Genomic DNA, 16333 nt, shown 5'->3' on the forward strand with positions numbered 1-16333 from the left:
AGGTCAAACTTGAGGTCTCGAAATCAAGTTCGTGGAAAATTACTGATTTCTCGAAAACTACGTCACTTCAGAGGGAGTCGTCTCTCACAATGTTTTATACTATCAACCTCGTACTCAAGAAAGATTTTATGATGATAATTATCTTGAGTAATTACCAATAGTGTCCACTGCCTTTAATTTTGGTTGTAATGTACATGTAACAACCAAAATCAGCTGTGACTCAGGTTTTTTAAGTGGCATTCGGTTAGCCGACTACTGTGAATGGAGAATGCTGTGAGTGTGTTTGTACATTTTCGGTACAAGAAGTGTGTTTAGAAAACAACAAAAATTGCACAAGATTAAGATACATGCAGGAGGTACATGTAGGTCACGCTACATGTCATGTACAATGAAAGATCTATGTCTTTGAAGGAGTCATTTTGATGTACACCTGCAACCTCCAGACTAACGTGCCGGCGCTCGACCAACCGAGCTATCTAGCCCTAATATTGGTGGTTTTCACAAATTAGAGTCTGTCTTGCTTTGTTTTGTGCTTTGCCAACCAATGTCACTGCCTCGGTTGGTGGTAGGATCCAAAATGAAAACAAAACTACATCCTGGGCCCACCCTGGAAAAGGAAGTTGTTGGTCAGAGATGGTTTGGGTGGTTGTTTATTTTACTCCACTTTGTTGCTAATAACAAGTCGCTCCTATGGGTTGGAGCAAATTGTGAATTCCCTGTCAGCATTTTCCAAATTGAAAGTACCGACCATCCTGAAACCAAAAAGAGTTAAAAAATGCTTTGTTTGCTATGCGTTCGGTTTTGTTGAATCTGTATAATAAGAAAAAACAAATTCAACAGCATAACACACAAACAATATTCATTGTATAATGGAGACTTTTAATTCAAGTTTTAAATAAAACTTTTGGAGATAACAATTTATACCAACATTTTATTTATACACAAAAAAAGCAATTCTCAAAATGTTTGATTTTCTTGATGATTTTTGTTGGTAGTAGGTAAGCACATATGATTGTATAGGTAGAAGAGTGTAGTACAGAAACAGTACATTGTAGGTTGGAAAAGTTGCCGTGGAGGAATAAAGCCAATAAAGAGATTACATCATGTGCATGTACAGAATGTTCCATCACAATCAGACAGGGAGAGTCACTTTTTTACCAATCACATTGAAGTGAAGTCACACCCAGCCAATCACATGAGCAGGAAGTTTGGTGTAGTGGCAACATTGGCCAATCATGTCTCATGTTACATGCATTAAGGTGCAGCATTAGCCAATCATGTCTCAGGTTACATGCATTAAGGTGCAGCTATTGGTCAGTTCCTAAATTCAGATGAGATGTAGACAGTCTCTCACCCAATATACAATGTAGATTTATAGCACAGTTTGAAGAGATCAATCAAAGGAGTTTCAGCTTAAACGATTGTGCAGTTTTTCAAATATTGTCCATGCTCAGTTGCTTTCAACCACCAGTTCATTCGAAATTGGAAATGTTAAACAAACCTGTCTGGTACCAAGCATCACTGATGTTTTAAAGCATCCGATTTGTACATGTGTGGTTGAGGACATTTGGAGAGTCGCCTGGTGATTGGCCTGACACTTTGAGTTTGTTTTTTCTTCAAACCAACACTTTCTAGACTACCAGCACATGTACATAGTGTGTGGTTTTGTATACTTAAATTTGTTCAAACATGGGACGTTCAAGAAAGCGGTTTCAGCTTATATGTGGTAAGGCGGACTTTCTCCTTTCTTCAAAAGCCATTCATACCAGAAGTACATCTGGTTAGTGGGTTCGAATCCCACCGGAGTAGTTTGTGGATTAATATTCTATATTATTATTATTATAATGTATTTCTTGTAAGGAATCAATGACTTGCCGCAGTGTACTCCAACAAGTGGATCAGTCAGACGTGATAAGATTGCTAATTTAATTTTTCTCCTTTTTTTAAATTTTATTGTTATGTACAGGTTTCTCCTTCACGTGGACTGTCAATCCCAACGAGGAAGGCGAGAAGGATGATTCTTATCGACCTAAGAGGTACAGTTGACCTTCAACCTTTAACCCTAAAAAAAATCCTTCTACATTCACCTTGCCGAAATGAAGGATTTAGAAAGACTGAGGGCTGTAGGATCAAAAAACAATTGCTTGGCACTGGGCCAGGCATTCCAATCATAAGTCCAGACAACTTGGTGTGAAGATTATATTTTGCCTGTGGATTTTTTTCCCCAGAACTCGGTGGAAAGTACTGAGTATACAGTGATAAATACACATAAGGGTTAAAAAAAAAAAAATTATACTCAACAAATGTTTGTGTTGTGTTGTCATTTGGCCATTGAGAAAGACTTTGCTAGTGTCCAAACGTGAGGCCATTCCCAATGCTGACATCTGTAGTCGGTAAGCAGTTTGCAACACCTACATGTAGTTTTCCTTTTTTTCCTTTTTTTTTTTTAAACAAAAACCAAAAATATAAGATTCAATTTCTTCCATCCTTCTGTAGTGAAGAGGTTAACGAGAGACCTCCCTCCTTCTACGATGCACCGCGAGCATCAATTGGATCAGCCCCGCCCCTTCCAACCTCTCGGGCACTCAAGCCGCCCAAAGTGCCACGCCCTTACAGCGAGCCCAACAGAAAGCTCAAGAGGAACAGTTTGACTCACGTCAAGAATCTACCGATACCGGTGAGTTTGAAACTGAAATATATCGAGCGAGTATTCCACTTTCCTCGGATTTGTGTTACCAGAATCTAATAGGAAATTTCCATTGTTTACGTAGTTCTGAGCATGCGCATAAATTCTGAGAACAATGGATTTACCCGGTAAGTCTGCTGTCCTCTATCGTCCCAGAAAGTCTCCCATTAGGTGAGGTTTGCGGCTTTGGTAACACCATGTGAAGATATCTTTTGAGTAGTGTTGGTTCTGAAAAAAACTGGTGGTTGACAACTCAACGTTTCGATCAGTTTGCTCCGATCCTCTTCAGAAGAATGCTGGACTGTGTTGAATCTACCAGATTCTACTTTTTTGTGATATCATCACAAAAACAGATCTGCAAAAATGTTGTATCTCAACTCATACTTGTTTTGTCTGCACAAGCGAGATTATTGTTGTCTTCATCATGTCTGTCTTTGTTCTAATTGTCTGTCCATTCGTTCTTGTCCCCGTTTATTGTCTGTCCCCAGGCATCCCTACATAAGCCTCGGCTTCCAGATGATGCCTCCATACTCTATTTTTGTTCTCAGCCTCATTTAATAGTTTTGTTTATTGGTTATTCCTTTAAACAAAGATTGTTTGTACTCTGTTTTCATGAAGTATGGAAATAAACATAAGTTTTGAATTGAAAATTGAATTGAAACGTTTATGACTATTCAAACTCGTGACAAAAATGCCGTTTTAGGAGATCCTTTTTTTTTTACTAACAAAACATTTGATTATTGACTTTTATGAACTATCACAATGAACAATAAATTTTCTTCAAGTATCAAACATATCTTAAAGATGAACTTTTTAATAAATTTATTAAATCTTCTTAAAGATGAACTTTTTAAACTTCGATGTTTGACTCCATTTTCTAGAGCAAAGAAGAAATCACAGAGCAACTTTGTAAGATATCCCGACAGCGATCTCGTTTTGTAACTCAAGGTAAATTTTTTCTTTATTTATTTATTTATTTTTCTATTCAGGAATTCGATTGAATGGTTTTGAAATGTTTTGTTCTTGAAGTCAGCAAACCATACACATGAAATTTCTTCTTTGACCCTATTTTTGACGCTTATTTTCTCAGAGCCCCTGTTCCAGCTTTATCAAGAAGACGCCCGCAGCCGAGATTCCTACCTCCGCCTCATGAACATCTCCTCCCTAGAGTCTCTGACGACCTTCCTGGAGAAGCAAGAAGCCCTCAAGAAAGAGAAGAGAAACAGCCAGTCCCTCCCGAACCCAATCCACGCCCCAGAGTACCACGTCCTGGACCCGCAGCAGGAGATCTACAACTACCAAACTGGCGAGGAGGAACTCAAGAACGAGCAGAAGAAGAAGCAGTTCCCGACGGGCGAGAATTTTGAGCCCGAAGACATCTACCAGACGGCTGAGCCTGTCTACGAACCTCCGGGGGAGCTCTTCTACGACACGGGGAACCTCTTACAAAACAATGCGATTTATGAGTCGGGAAGTTTGGGGAGTTCGACCGGGGAAGGGTCAGGGGGAAGCGGGTCTGATGTGGAGATTCCAAAGCCGTATGGTCTGCTTCAGAGGGGTGCCGGGTCTGGGGCGGTGAGGAGGTCGTACTGGAGTGAGCTACCGGAGGTCATGAACAGCGGGCTCCTGGAGCAGATGACGCCTGAAGAAAAGAGACTACAAGAGGTCAGTTCTAGACTATTTTACTTCAAAATGCAAAATTTTTGTCCGAAAGAATTAAGTCAAAACAGGCCAACAATGAATAAAGTGGCATCAACTTAGGGTCTGAACAGCAAGAAAGCGTAGATTATGCTCTTTTCAAATGAATGATCAAATTAAAAATGATGATTGTCTCAATTTGCTTAATTGCAAATGGGCCTGTCACTCTTCTTTGACCTTCCCCAAATAAAACCTAGTCCTAAAGTTCATGCGCGTCAGTTACTGAACAATGGACCGATCCGGCTTGTCAATCAAACTGTGCGCGTTCACCCATTTTGACCAATCACAGCAGTGATTGTGGTCGGACAAACTCGGTCATGCGTGCGCGTATGTTTGGCACTTGCGGCAGAATCGTGCAGAATGTCATTGGGAGTGCTTGTTGTACACGTGTCTTGCTCACGTGCGCGGTGGGCGGAGCTAAGTGGAAAGCCGGAACGGTCCATTGTCCACAAGTTGTCAAACCGACGGAAAAATCAGAACATTTTAAAACCTGGGTCAAAACGTTATCAGTTTCATTTGTATAATTGTTGTGAAGTTATGACAGTATGGTGTTATTATTTTTATTATTACCAGAAAGAACAGAAATTATTGAAAATATATTATTATTTTTTCAGGCGCTGTTTGAGGTGATCACATCTGAAGCATCTTACCTACGTAGTTTGAATCTTGTCGTTGAGCACTTCTCGGAAGCCATCACCCTCCAGCCACCAACGGGTCTACTCAACAAGGTCCAACATCACAGACTTTTCTCTAACATCAGGAGTGTCCGAGATGCTAGCGAAAAGTACGTACATTTTTTTTTGTCTCGAAATGAGGGCACTTTCAATGGTACATTTTCTCGCATCTCATTTGCACTTGCATCTTATATTTGACTTTGTGTATGTTGTTTTCTTGTATCAATCGCCAAATAAATCAAAGTAATGAGAGCAATAAGGAGAATTTTTTCTTCTTCTGACAAACAAGCTACTTTTAGAGTGGCCTCTGCTTTTATTGTATTTTTAACTTCGAATTGTACGATTCTTACACTGGGCATTGCTGACCATAGGTTTCGTTGCCGGACTCAAGCTCTGGTGTTGTCAGCAGCAGAATGTGGGTTCGAATCCCAGTCACAACAATTATGTCCTTGAGCAAGACACTTAGCTTTAAACGCTTCATAAATAGTTGGGGAGGTGATGATACCCATGCCCACATCCTTACGGACTGTGAAAGGGGTTACCTGTTTCAGCCCAAGGAGTGGGTGGCAACGTGCACCTGGTGGTAGTTGAATTAGGGTTGATAGCCAAAATTAGTTAAGTGTAGCACTCACATTGAAGTGGCTGTATTGCCTTGTGATGTTAGGCAATCTCACTGAAAAAAAAATGTGAAAAATTAAAAATAGGATTCCACTTTAAGGTGCTCCTATTTCTGACCTTTCAATATTGGCAGAAGTAATGTATGCGGATGTCAACAGTCATCATTTGTTTATTTACCAAGACTCGTGTAAACAATCATCGTTCCTTTGTTTACCAACAGATTGCTGTTGGACCTTGAAGAGAGACAACAAGACAACATCATCATCAGCGACATGTGCGACATTCTCTTGCAGCACTTCGACAAAGGTGGTTTCAATTCCTACATCGTGTACTGCGCCAACAACCAATACCAAATCAAGACTCTGGAGGAACTCAAGTAAGACATTGCCGCAAATATCTAGGAAGAAACTACAAATAAATAGTAAAATTGCGGGTACAACCATGTGTAAATCTCTTTTGTGGGAGTGTTGGTTCTGAAAAGAGCAGGGCCCAATTTAAAAAAAAATTGCTTAGCATGAAATTTCTCCCTTGATAAAAATGGGATTACCAAACAATTTTCCATGTGAACAGCTGAATACCAGTAACAAGAAACATGAAACAAATTGAAATTTTGTGGTTAATCCTGTTTTTATCAGGGATGAAATTTCATGCTAAGCAAATTTGTGTGCTTAGCAGCTCTATGAAATTGGGCCCAGGTGGGGTCTCAGTGTTTCGAACAGTATAATCTGCTTGTCTCAGATATTGTTTCCTTAAGCACCTGACAGTTATTTGGAATTTTACTAACATTTGTCTCTTTGTTAATTTGCAGGAAGAATCCGTCCTTCGTTGAGGTGTTAAGGTTCCTTGAGAGTAGCCCAGCATGCTGTAGTCTTGATCTCCAGTCGTTTCTTATGCTACCGTTCCAGAGAATAACTAGACTTCCCTTGCTTCTCGAGGTAAAAGAATTAAAACTGGGGGGAAATACATTTCTTAGGGGCTTAAGATAAAAATAACAATACAAAGACTTTATTAAGCGCTGCACAAAGAAAAGAGTGCCTTACCAAGGGAGGGAAACATATGAACAAAAACCGTTGTATCAGTGCAAAAAAGTCCTCCTAAAAAGTACTTATGATTTGAAGATAATCTCCCCTAAAATTGCCTAGGTGCACCAAAACAACAAGTATGCGCCAAGATATGACGTTTTTGCATGGAGCATTTTCATGAGAGGTTGAATGTTTTTTGCACTAAGACAACAACATTTTAGTCGCAGGCTGGGCAGGTTAGGAAATGATTTCATTATTGGATGAAAACGTCGTCAGTTTTGTTGTAATCTGTGCTGTTTTTATTTCAGGCGATAAGACAACAGGCAAAGCTTGAGAGTCCTCTACATAAAACAGCCATGGATGCACTCAAGGCTCTAAGAAGGGTAAGTACCTGTAGAAATAAGTACTCATATTATCATTAGCGTGAAAGTTCATCTGTGTTGGTATTTAGATACGTTTTGATTTAACTCTTGATCACAACACTGAAAATACTTGGAGCACCGCCGCCCCAGTTCGTCCTCTTGAGAGGTTTCCAAAAGGGAGTTAAGGAGGCAGCCTACATCAGAGCCTACAAACCCTCCCTGAACCGAGACAGGGGGCGGTACAAACTCCCAGGAGTCTATGACGCGGTCTTGGGATCACATGTCCGCAAGGTCTTGGTTTCAACATCCGCGTCATCCTGCTGATGAAGACCGAAGTGTCGGTCGAAAATTTCAGGTATGATATTTATTTCCGGTGTTGTGATCAAGAGTTAAATCAAATTGTATCATAATATTCTTTGACTGGTATTTTGTCACATCTGTATTGTATATGTTTTTAAATGGTATTTGAAGCTTTGCATGGTGTGGAGAATAAGAAATAACTATAAACAGTAAACTTGCGGGAACAACCATGTGTAATATCTCTTTCGAGGGAGTGTTGGCTCTGAGCAGGGCCCAATTTCATAGAGCTGCTAAGCACAAAAATTTGCTTAGCATGAAATTTATTCCTTGATAAAAACAGGATTACCAACCAAATTTCCATGTATTGCATATATTGCTTGTTACTGGTATTCAGCTGTTGTTTGCTTATCCTAAAAATCACGTGAAAATTTGGTTGGTAATCCTGTTTTTATCAAGGAAGAAATTTCATAGCTCTATGAAATAGGGCCCTGTATGCCTTGCTTGTCTTCAGGAGGAAGCAGACGAGCAGAGTATACTGTTCGAACTGTCGAGACCACACGGCTCTTTTCAGAGCCAACATTCCTTTAAAGAGATAACATACATGGTTGAACCCGCAAGTTTACTATGGGTGCATTCGATAAGCTTCCCTGGTTCGATCTCGCAGTACTCACTTGGGTGAGCCCCTGACAAGAGCTAATCGAATGATCACACTCGCCCTCTCATGGTGACGGCATGCACCTCAGGTCACCCTCAAGTGACCCACTCCACAAGCAGGGCACTGGGGGCTGACCCGGTGAGCCCCGTCAAAGCTGTTTGAATGTACCGGGGCAGACCAGGGTCGACCCAGGGAGGCTAAACGAACGCACCCTATGTAGTATTTAAAGTTACTTTGTATAGGTTTTCTTGGCATGTATGAGAAGCAAAGACAATAGTTGATTTTGTTTCAATTTTGTTGTCAGATGGCCGAGCAATGCAATGAAGAAGCAAAGAGAATGGAGCTGATTGAGGAGGTCACACAGCTCGCTAATCAGCTGGACTTCAGAGAAGGGGTCAAGGTAGGTCAAAGGTTACATCTCCCTGAAGAGCTGTCTGAAGCCCACTTTTGCCGCATGTGAATACATTATTGATTACATTTAGCCATAATTCCAAATCCATCTCTTATAAGTGCAGCTTAGGCAAATAAAACGGTGCGATGATTTGCTAATCAATCACATCAACAATTTCTACGTTCATAGGTACCCATTTCTTCCTGGGTGGTGAGAAGCATTTATGTATTTAAAGACACCAGCCGTCGATTTTACCAAACTCTTCCTAACTTAGGATTAATCTTAGACCTTAAGACATATCCCGGCCTCGCACTGTAACATGTAAACCTTAAGGTTAATCCTAAGTTAGGACTAGTTACTCGTCCTAACTACTCGAAATAGGATTAATACTAGTGTTCGTGAAATCGGCTGCAATGTCACGACTGAGATTCGAACCCACTTTGATGATCAGCCACTAGATTTTAAATTTGATGCACAAGACTGCCCCACCATGACACACCACATTATCGCTAATGTACTTGAGCGTCTTTAAATATAAATACGCCTCTTTTGACAGAAAATGAACCTGTCTCAGACCACTTCGATCGTCAAGCGAGGGCGTATTCACGTCATCAAGAAGGAGAACAAGTTACTGAACAGAGGCAGGCTGGTCGCAAAGAGCATCCAAGTTATTGTCTTCACGGATAAAGTAGTCATCTGCAAGGAGAAGATGAAGGGGTACGCTGAGACTTCATTTAAATATGTCTCGTTCCCTGTCTGCAGAGGAATTGGGGGAATACTGATTTTCATTTTTGCAAAGAAGGGTCATACTATTTTTTGTCTGGTTCCTTGTCTGCAATGGCAGTGAGGAACACTGATTCTCATTTTAGCAAAGAGGGGTCAGACTATTTTTTGTCTTGTTCCCTGTCGGCAAAGGCAGTGAGGAAATCTGATTCTCATTTTAGCAAAGAAGAGTCAGACTATTTTGTTTTGTCTGGTTCCCTGTTTGGAAAGGCATAAAGGAATACTGATTCTCATTTTAGCAGAGAGGGGTCAGACTATTTTTACCTTTCAACATCAGTTTGAAAACTGCCGTATTGAAACGGTGGGTGGGTTAAAAAAAAAAAAAAAAAGGATTGCACGAGATTAGTCAGGATAAAAAAATTATTTTTAAATTTAGTTTGAAATGATTTTTCTGTGAAATGTTTTCCCTCATCAGCTGTTCAAATTAAGGGCAATTTGTTTACATGCTGAAAATTTTGCATGGTTTTCACCATTTTCTTTGTCTCACAATGAATAAGGCCCAAATTGGTATTTCATGTATGTGGTGATTCACGGAAAACATGACCACTGTCGTCAATAAATTTATTAAATCTTCGTCAACTTCTTTTCTTACAGAGAGCAGCTGAAGTATGAAGTTTACGATTGGTGCCCGAGGAATCTAGTGCACATAGAGGCAGTCAACAATCCACAATCACACAATAAACTGCCCGACGGGGTACCGAGCACCTGCAAGCATGTCTTCATCATGTCGTTCTTACAGAACAACCAGAAGAAAGAAGTCGAGTTTGCCCTCGACGCTAACTCAGAGTGAGTACTGTCGGCACTTTTCTGTCTTTCTGAAACATTTGTCATTTCATTCTATTTATTCTGGCTGTGGTGCTAAGGACTGTCAGAGAAGCAAATATAATCATGGTACTAGCCAATAACCCTTATGGAGAGAAGACAGTGAAGGAAGTTTCAGTTTTAGATGTTGGAGGAAAACCTCAGTGAGTTATTTCAGGGAAACCCAAGCCTTCAGGTAGGGACTGAAAACCCAATTTACAGAGTCCCTGGCTTGATTTAAACAGGGTTCCTGGAGGTGGAAGGCAAGGAAAGATATCACTTCGACAACCCGACCACTCTGGTTTTCTAGAACTGATTGTCAATATCGTTCTATCTCTCCTAATAATAATCGTTGACATTGTAATAATAATAATAATAATAATAATAATAATAATAATGTTCGGTTTTTATATAGCGCTTTATACACCATGTCTCAAAGCGCTTCCAACATTATTTCCCTGATCACTGGGCTATTATTTCATTCCTTAAACCATCTCGGCTCCCTGGGGAGTATACAGCCTGTGCCGCCAAATATGTAGCGCACTAAGCTAAACCAACCACAAGAACCATCTCTGCCCTCACAGGTACCCATTTACCCCCTGGGTGAAGAGAAGCAGTTATAGTAAAGTGTCTTTCTCAGTGACACAAGTGTCACGACTGGGATTCATACCCACACTCTGCTGAACAGAAACACCAGAGCTTGAACATTTGTTAATTTTGTTTTCTGTTTCTCTTCTGATAGAGCTGAGAAGGAGAGATGGATGGATGCTATGCACCCTGCTAAGCGAACTCAAGACGGAGAAACTATCTATGAATCTTGGGGTAAGCTGGCTACTGTAAATAGTTCCCACTTTACATGACAACATTTTTGGCCCTTGGATAAAAAATTGATACTTTTTTATCAAATAGCCTGCAAAGTCTACTAAAGCCTACACCATTTTTACATTTAGGTCAGTCCTTATTCTCGATAAAATGTTTCTTATTCTTCTAGGGACCAAATATCATGCCTTATAAATATATGTGTATTGGTTACTTTGATTGGCTATAATTTTACCACTTTTTGTATACCTTCCCTTAATCCTTCCTTTCCCTTTTTGCTATAAATGGATATGTTTTTTGTTTGTACTTTGTTTATGCCTCTGACAAAGGTCCAATTTTGGATCGAAAGCTAAAACCATCTCCCCTACTAATTTGATATTATGAACTAAACCGGCCCAGTGCTATTGTATACTCATTGCTACCATGAACCCAGTGCTATTATAAACTGATTGCTATTATGAACTCGTTGCTATTATGAACTCTTTGCTATTATGAACTCTTTGCTATTATGAACTGATTGCTATTATAAACTCTTTGCTATTATGAACTCTTTGCTATTATGAACTGATTGCTATTATGAACTCTTTGCTATTATGAACTCTTTGCTATTATGAACTCTTTGCTATTATGAACTGATTGCTATTATAAACTTATTGCTATTATGAACTCTTTGCTATTATGAACTGATTGCTATTATGAACTCTTTGCTATTATAAACTTATTGCTATTATGAACTCTTTGCTATTATGAACTGATTGCTATTATGAACTCTTTGCTATTATGAACTGATTGCTATTATGAACTCTTTGCTATTATGAACTGATTGCTATTATGAACTCTTTGCTATTATGAACTCTTGCTATTATGAACTCTTTGCTATTATGAACTTATTGCTATTATGAACTCTTTGCTATTATGAACTCTTTGCTATTATGAACTGATTGCTATTATGAACTGATTGCTATTATGAACTGATTGCTATTATGAACTGATTGCTATTATGAACTCTTTGCTATTATAAACTCTTTGCTATTATGAACTGATTGCTATTATAAACTGATTGCTATTATGAACTCTTTGCTATTATGAACTGATTGCTATTATGAACTCTTTGCTATTATGAACTCTTTGCTATTATGAACTGATTGCTATTATAAACTGATTGCTATTAGTATTATGAACTCGGTGATATTATGAGCTTGATGCTATTATGAACCCATTGCTATTTTGTAGTCATCGGTGTGTGTATTATAAATCAGTTGCTACCCAGTTCTGAAAACTCAGTGCTATTATAAACTCATTACTATTATGAATATTTTGCTTTTATGAACCAAGAACCCAATACTTCCATGAAGCTATTGATGTTAAGGTAGGCCTAGATTAAGCTTGGGCGATATCGATTTATTTTATTCACGATATATCGCCGACAATATATCGCGATATTCGATATAATCGCGATTAATTAAATTTGACATCACCAGTCTTCAAACTCCAAGTGAAAGTTGTAGAAGAGACAGTCATAGCATAAGAGAGGTGTTCTAATGACCTATTCTTCTGGTTTTACTCCAAACCTATGGGGTGCAAGATGTCTCAGCTAGCAAATGCATCGCGATATTTAATCGATATCGCGATATATCGCGATATATCGATATTTCGATTAAAACCAAATCCATCCGATATCGAAATCGTTTCCAAATTAATATCGCGATATTCGATAATATCGTGATATCGCCCAAGCTTAGCCTAGATTGTACCTAGTGCTACTAAAAACCTGGTAATACATGTATTGCGACCCTTTTGGAATAATATTAAACTATGTTTACTTCTACTCCAGATTGTCCTCAGGTCATCTGCAAACAACCGTACCAAGCTCAAGATCGTGATGAGCTCAGACTCGACGTCTATGACAGAGTTGACATCGATAAGAAAATTGAAGGTAAGATTATCTTATCTGGTCCCTTCTCTTCGTCCCAAGACGCATCCAACAGGTTGAATAGGAAACAAGAAGAAATGTTTAGTACATGTGTACTGTGGTGTGATGATATTTTCATGAAATTAAACTAGATTAAAACTTGATGGTTTTTCGTCGCAGGGTGGTACTACGGCACACGCGTCGGTGACAATGCAAAGGGCTGGTTCCCTGCAAGCTACACCCAAGAGATAGTGAACGACCACGTGTTGGCGCGTAACCTAAAACAACGACATCGGCTGCTCTCACTCTGCGACCAACGTCTACGACACGGAAAGATTATGAAAAAGTGACACCTTGGCAACAAGATGTCCCATGAACAACTCTCAAACCACTGGTTCCCTTCAGGATTACACCTACGGAATGGATAAGGATTGAACACTGGTTCCCTGCAGCCTACTTTTTGCTTGTGCTCATGCATACTCCATGTACCTAGGCATTCTTTGCTTACACAGCTAGCGCAGACATTTGGCGCCTGCACAGTAAGCGGAGAATGGCGATAGTAAGTATAGAATTTGGCGGTTAGCAGAGCCATGAAATTGGGCCCAGATCTACATACATGTGTGTCATAGGAGTTTTCATACTCGTTTTATACCAAGACCAACCTTTGCAAGTATTCTACTGTAATATATCTGTATATATGTAAACTATTTTTGCGATATTTAACCAGAGTATTAACTATGCCTTGAGAGATGAAAAAATGTACCGCAACGCCGTTAGTCATAAAATCATTTTTTTTCTTTCTATTAAAGTAAAAGAGTGCAATGGGCACTTTTAGTGCATATATCTATTTATAATAAAACTACATAGTAAGGAAGACTTATTTATAATTATTCATAACCATTTCTGACCAATCAGAATTTAGAAGGTTCTGGTGGATTGTGTACTCCATGTGCTGAGCATAGGGGCCAGATATGTGATAATAATAATAATAAAACACAGCATTGTAAGGTGCACTATCTCTGTATTATAAACATTCAAAGGCGTCGGTCGGGGTCAATAAGAGACAATCTCAGATGTGTTCAAAGGCCAGTCTGAAAAGATGTGTTTTAAGGGAGTTTTGGAAGTGAGAAATGTCATGTGTATCTCTTAGACTTTGAGGCAGAGAGTTCCAGGGGCGGGGGGCAAGATTAGAGAAGGCCCTGTCACCATAAGAGGCAAGGCGAGTCCGGGGAACGAGAAGCATGCTGCCTGATGACCTCAGACCTGGCCTGGCATGCCGGTGCTGAAGCATGCTCTGAAGGTAGGGAGGGGCTGAACCATGAAGTGTTTTGAATGTCAGGAGGTTGATTTTGTACTAATTGGTACCCAGTGAAGATTGTGTAGCAAAATCAAACACGATAGACCTTATGCACATGACGTAATTTCAGTAGGGCGCCCTCATGTAGAGGTCAAAAGGAGGTTGTTCATTGGCCAATCCTGTGCGCCACGTGTACAAATCTGTGCATTTTAATTGTTTCGTCGCCGTTTACCTCTAAGATAGCGCCTGGGCCCATTTTCATGGTGCTGCAAAAGCAGGAAATCATTCTTAACAATTTTCTGCTTAGCAGAAATAAGCAGGACACCAGTCAATAGTTGTACATGTGACATGGTATTTTGGCTGGTAATCCTGTTCTGGTATTAAGCATAATTTTTTTGGCACTAAGTGTTATTGATTATCAGGCTACAGTTTTTGTTCTATTTTAATCAATTCATTCAGGTCTTTCTTCTTTTTTGATGAACAGCATTCCATTTTTCCATTTGTCTTTGAAACTTAATATAATTTTTTTTCAGGCTGTTTTTTTTTTTTACTTTCCAAATCGTCACGGAATTAGACAAGTTTATATCACTCCAGTCATAAAAACACCACCTGTTTGGCCACCACTATGAACAAAACAGGCATGTAGAGAAAATGATGTAGAGTAACTCCTTGCTCACCTTGTTTTGATTAAACTGAAGCAGATCTGATTTTTTTGGTTCGATAAAACTTGGTCAACGAACACACACAAAACACAAGCTTTCTATAACTTCATTTTTCTTACAGTTTCTAAAATACGTAAAACAAATTATGCTTTCACAAAGACTTATATTTGTTTTGTTCAGGGGGAAGTCACTGTCCTCTCATTTTAATTTGTTAAATTTTTAATGCGAAGTGTAGATACATTTTTATAAAAATGTTCCAGCACACAAAACAGAAGGTTGTCTAAGGATTCAAAGATCTGATGATTTTATTCTCCGAAGTAAAATAAAAAAATAACTAAACATGGCAGAGGCAGGACAACTGGTGATAACAAAACAGAAGGCGCATGTACTGGTGATTAAAATATGCAAATGTTTAATTTAAATAATTGTAATGAATATTCATGTAAAGTTAGGATGTTATTTAAGTATATATTCATGACAGGTCATGATGAGGCTTAACAGGTAATGAGAGGTCGGAGGTCATGATAGGTCGGAGGTCATGATAGGTCGAAGGTCGGTGTGAAATGTAGTGCAGTAAAAGACCAAGTGTGCATTTCAAATGTGTTTTATTTTTGTACATGTATTGTGAACCATCAATAAGTTGTTTTCTTTTGTTATTTTAAAAGATCATTGGTTTAAAATATAGTTAATAGGGACTTTTCGTTTTTGACAACGGATGGTTCTGCGACGGTTGTACAGCTAAACGTTGTCGTTTAAAGCACAACGAAGATTCATCCCAAGTACTGTCGTAGAAATTGAGGGACGACCGTCCTCAAAGCCGACGCATGCGCAGATGACGCCAAATGTCATCTTTACCGTCGCAGAACCATCCGTCGTTGAAAACGAAAAGTCCCTAATATATAAAGAAGTGAAAGATTAACAGCTCGAACATCAGTTCAAATAATTCTACTTGTTTATTGACTGGTAATACTATCAGCACTAACTCCATAGTGAATATATTTCTTTTTGACAACTTTTTCGTTTGGAAAAGTTGTTACCTTAGCATTTTATAAAAACATTTTTTTTAAAACTGTATTCTTTTAAATTATAGAGGATTATAACTAAAATGTAGCTGTATTTGAAGTTGTGCTAGAAATTTTTGAGCTGCTTCTTAATAGTTTTGTGGTTAATTTTTACAGACGTTTTTTTTTGCAGATGTAACATTTGCCTGATAAAGTTCAAACAAAAAATTTTTTTTTTGCAAAATTTATTAATAAAAGTTTTGATTACATTATTATGCAAATAACTACAGTTTTTGGCTCTCTGTTGTGTTTTGGATTCTTTATTCTTTAAAATGTACTTAACGTGGATGATAGGATTGCGGCATTATCAACATGATTTTTTCGCAGTTAGTATAATCGATTAGATTGCTTGCTTTATTACAGAAGGAACATTGCCCGTTACCCTCGGGAAGGGTTACAACAAAATATAAAATCATACAAATTGCTGCTTACTTCATGGTAGAGGAGGTTGCAAAAAGCATCAATGTTAAACTACACCTGTAACTATTTGTAACAGTGATTTGCTTAGCAGACATACAAATATACTTGGCTCAGCGATACACAAAACTTTGTTTCCTTAGAGTTCATTACAAAAATAAATTTGTCTCTTTCC

General features: G+C 38.8%; 1 protein-coding gene across 4 annotated transcripts in view; it reads left to right on the forward strand.

Moving 5' to 3' along the window:
- Positions 1 to 15442, forward strand: part of LOC117302214 — a 43324-nt gene extending 27882 nt beyond the window's left edge. For all 4 annotated transcript variants that reach the window (XM_033786036.1, XM_033786037.1, XM_033786035.1 and 1 more), the window contains exons 6-19: positions 1967 to 2036; positions 2497 to 2677; positions 3568 to 3634; positions 3777 to 4351; positions 4999 to 5168; positions 5897 to 6052; positions 6485 to 6611; positions 7007 to 7081; positions 8320 to 8415; positions 8963 to 9123; positions 9784 to 9975; positions 10733 to 10812; positions 12644 to 12745; positions 12902 to 15442. In XM_033786036.1, the coding sequence (XP_033641927.1) occupies positions 1967 to 2036; positions 2497 to 2677; positions 3568 to 3634; positions 3777 to 4351; positions 4999 to 5168; positions 5897 to 6052; positions 6485 to 6611; positions 7007 to 7081; positions 8320 to 8415; positions 8963 to 9123; positions 9784 to 9975; positions 10733 to 10812; positions 12644 to 12745; positions 12902 to 13071 (2222 nt within the window). In that variant the 3' untranslated portion in view covers positions 13072 to 15442. The remainder of the gene's footprint in view (positions 1 to 1966; positions 2037 to 2496; positions 2678 to 3567; positions 3635 to 3776; positions 4352 to 4998; positions 5169 to 5896; positions 6053 to 6484; positions 6612 to 7006; positions 7082 to 8319; positions 8416 to 8962; positions 9124 to 9783; positions 9976 to 10732; positions 10813 to 12643; positions 12746 to 12901) is intronic.
- Positions 15443 to 16333: the final 891 nt, after the last annotated feature.

Source organism: Asterias rubens, chromosome 18 (genome assembly GCF_902459465.1).
Source record: "Asterias rubens chromosome 18, eAstRub1.3, whole genome shotgun sequence".
Taxonomy (NCBI): domain Eukaryota; kingdom Metazoa; phylum Echinodermata; class Asteroidea; order Forcipulatida; family Asteriidae; genus Asterias; species Asterias rubens.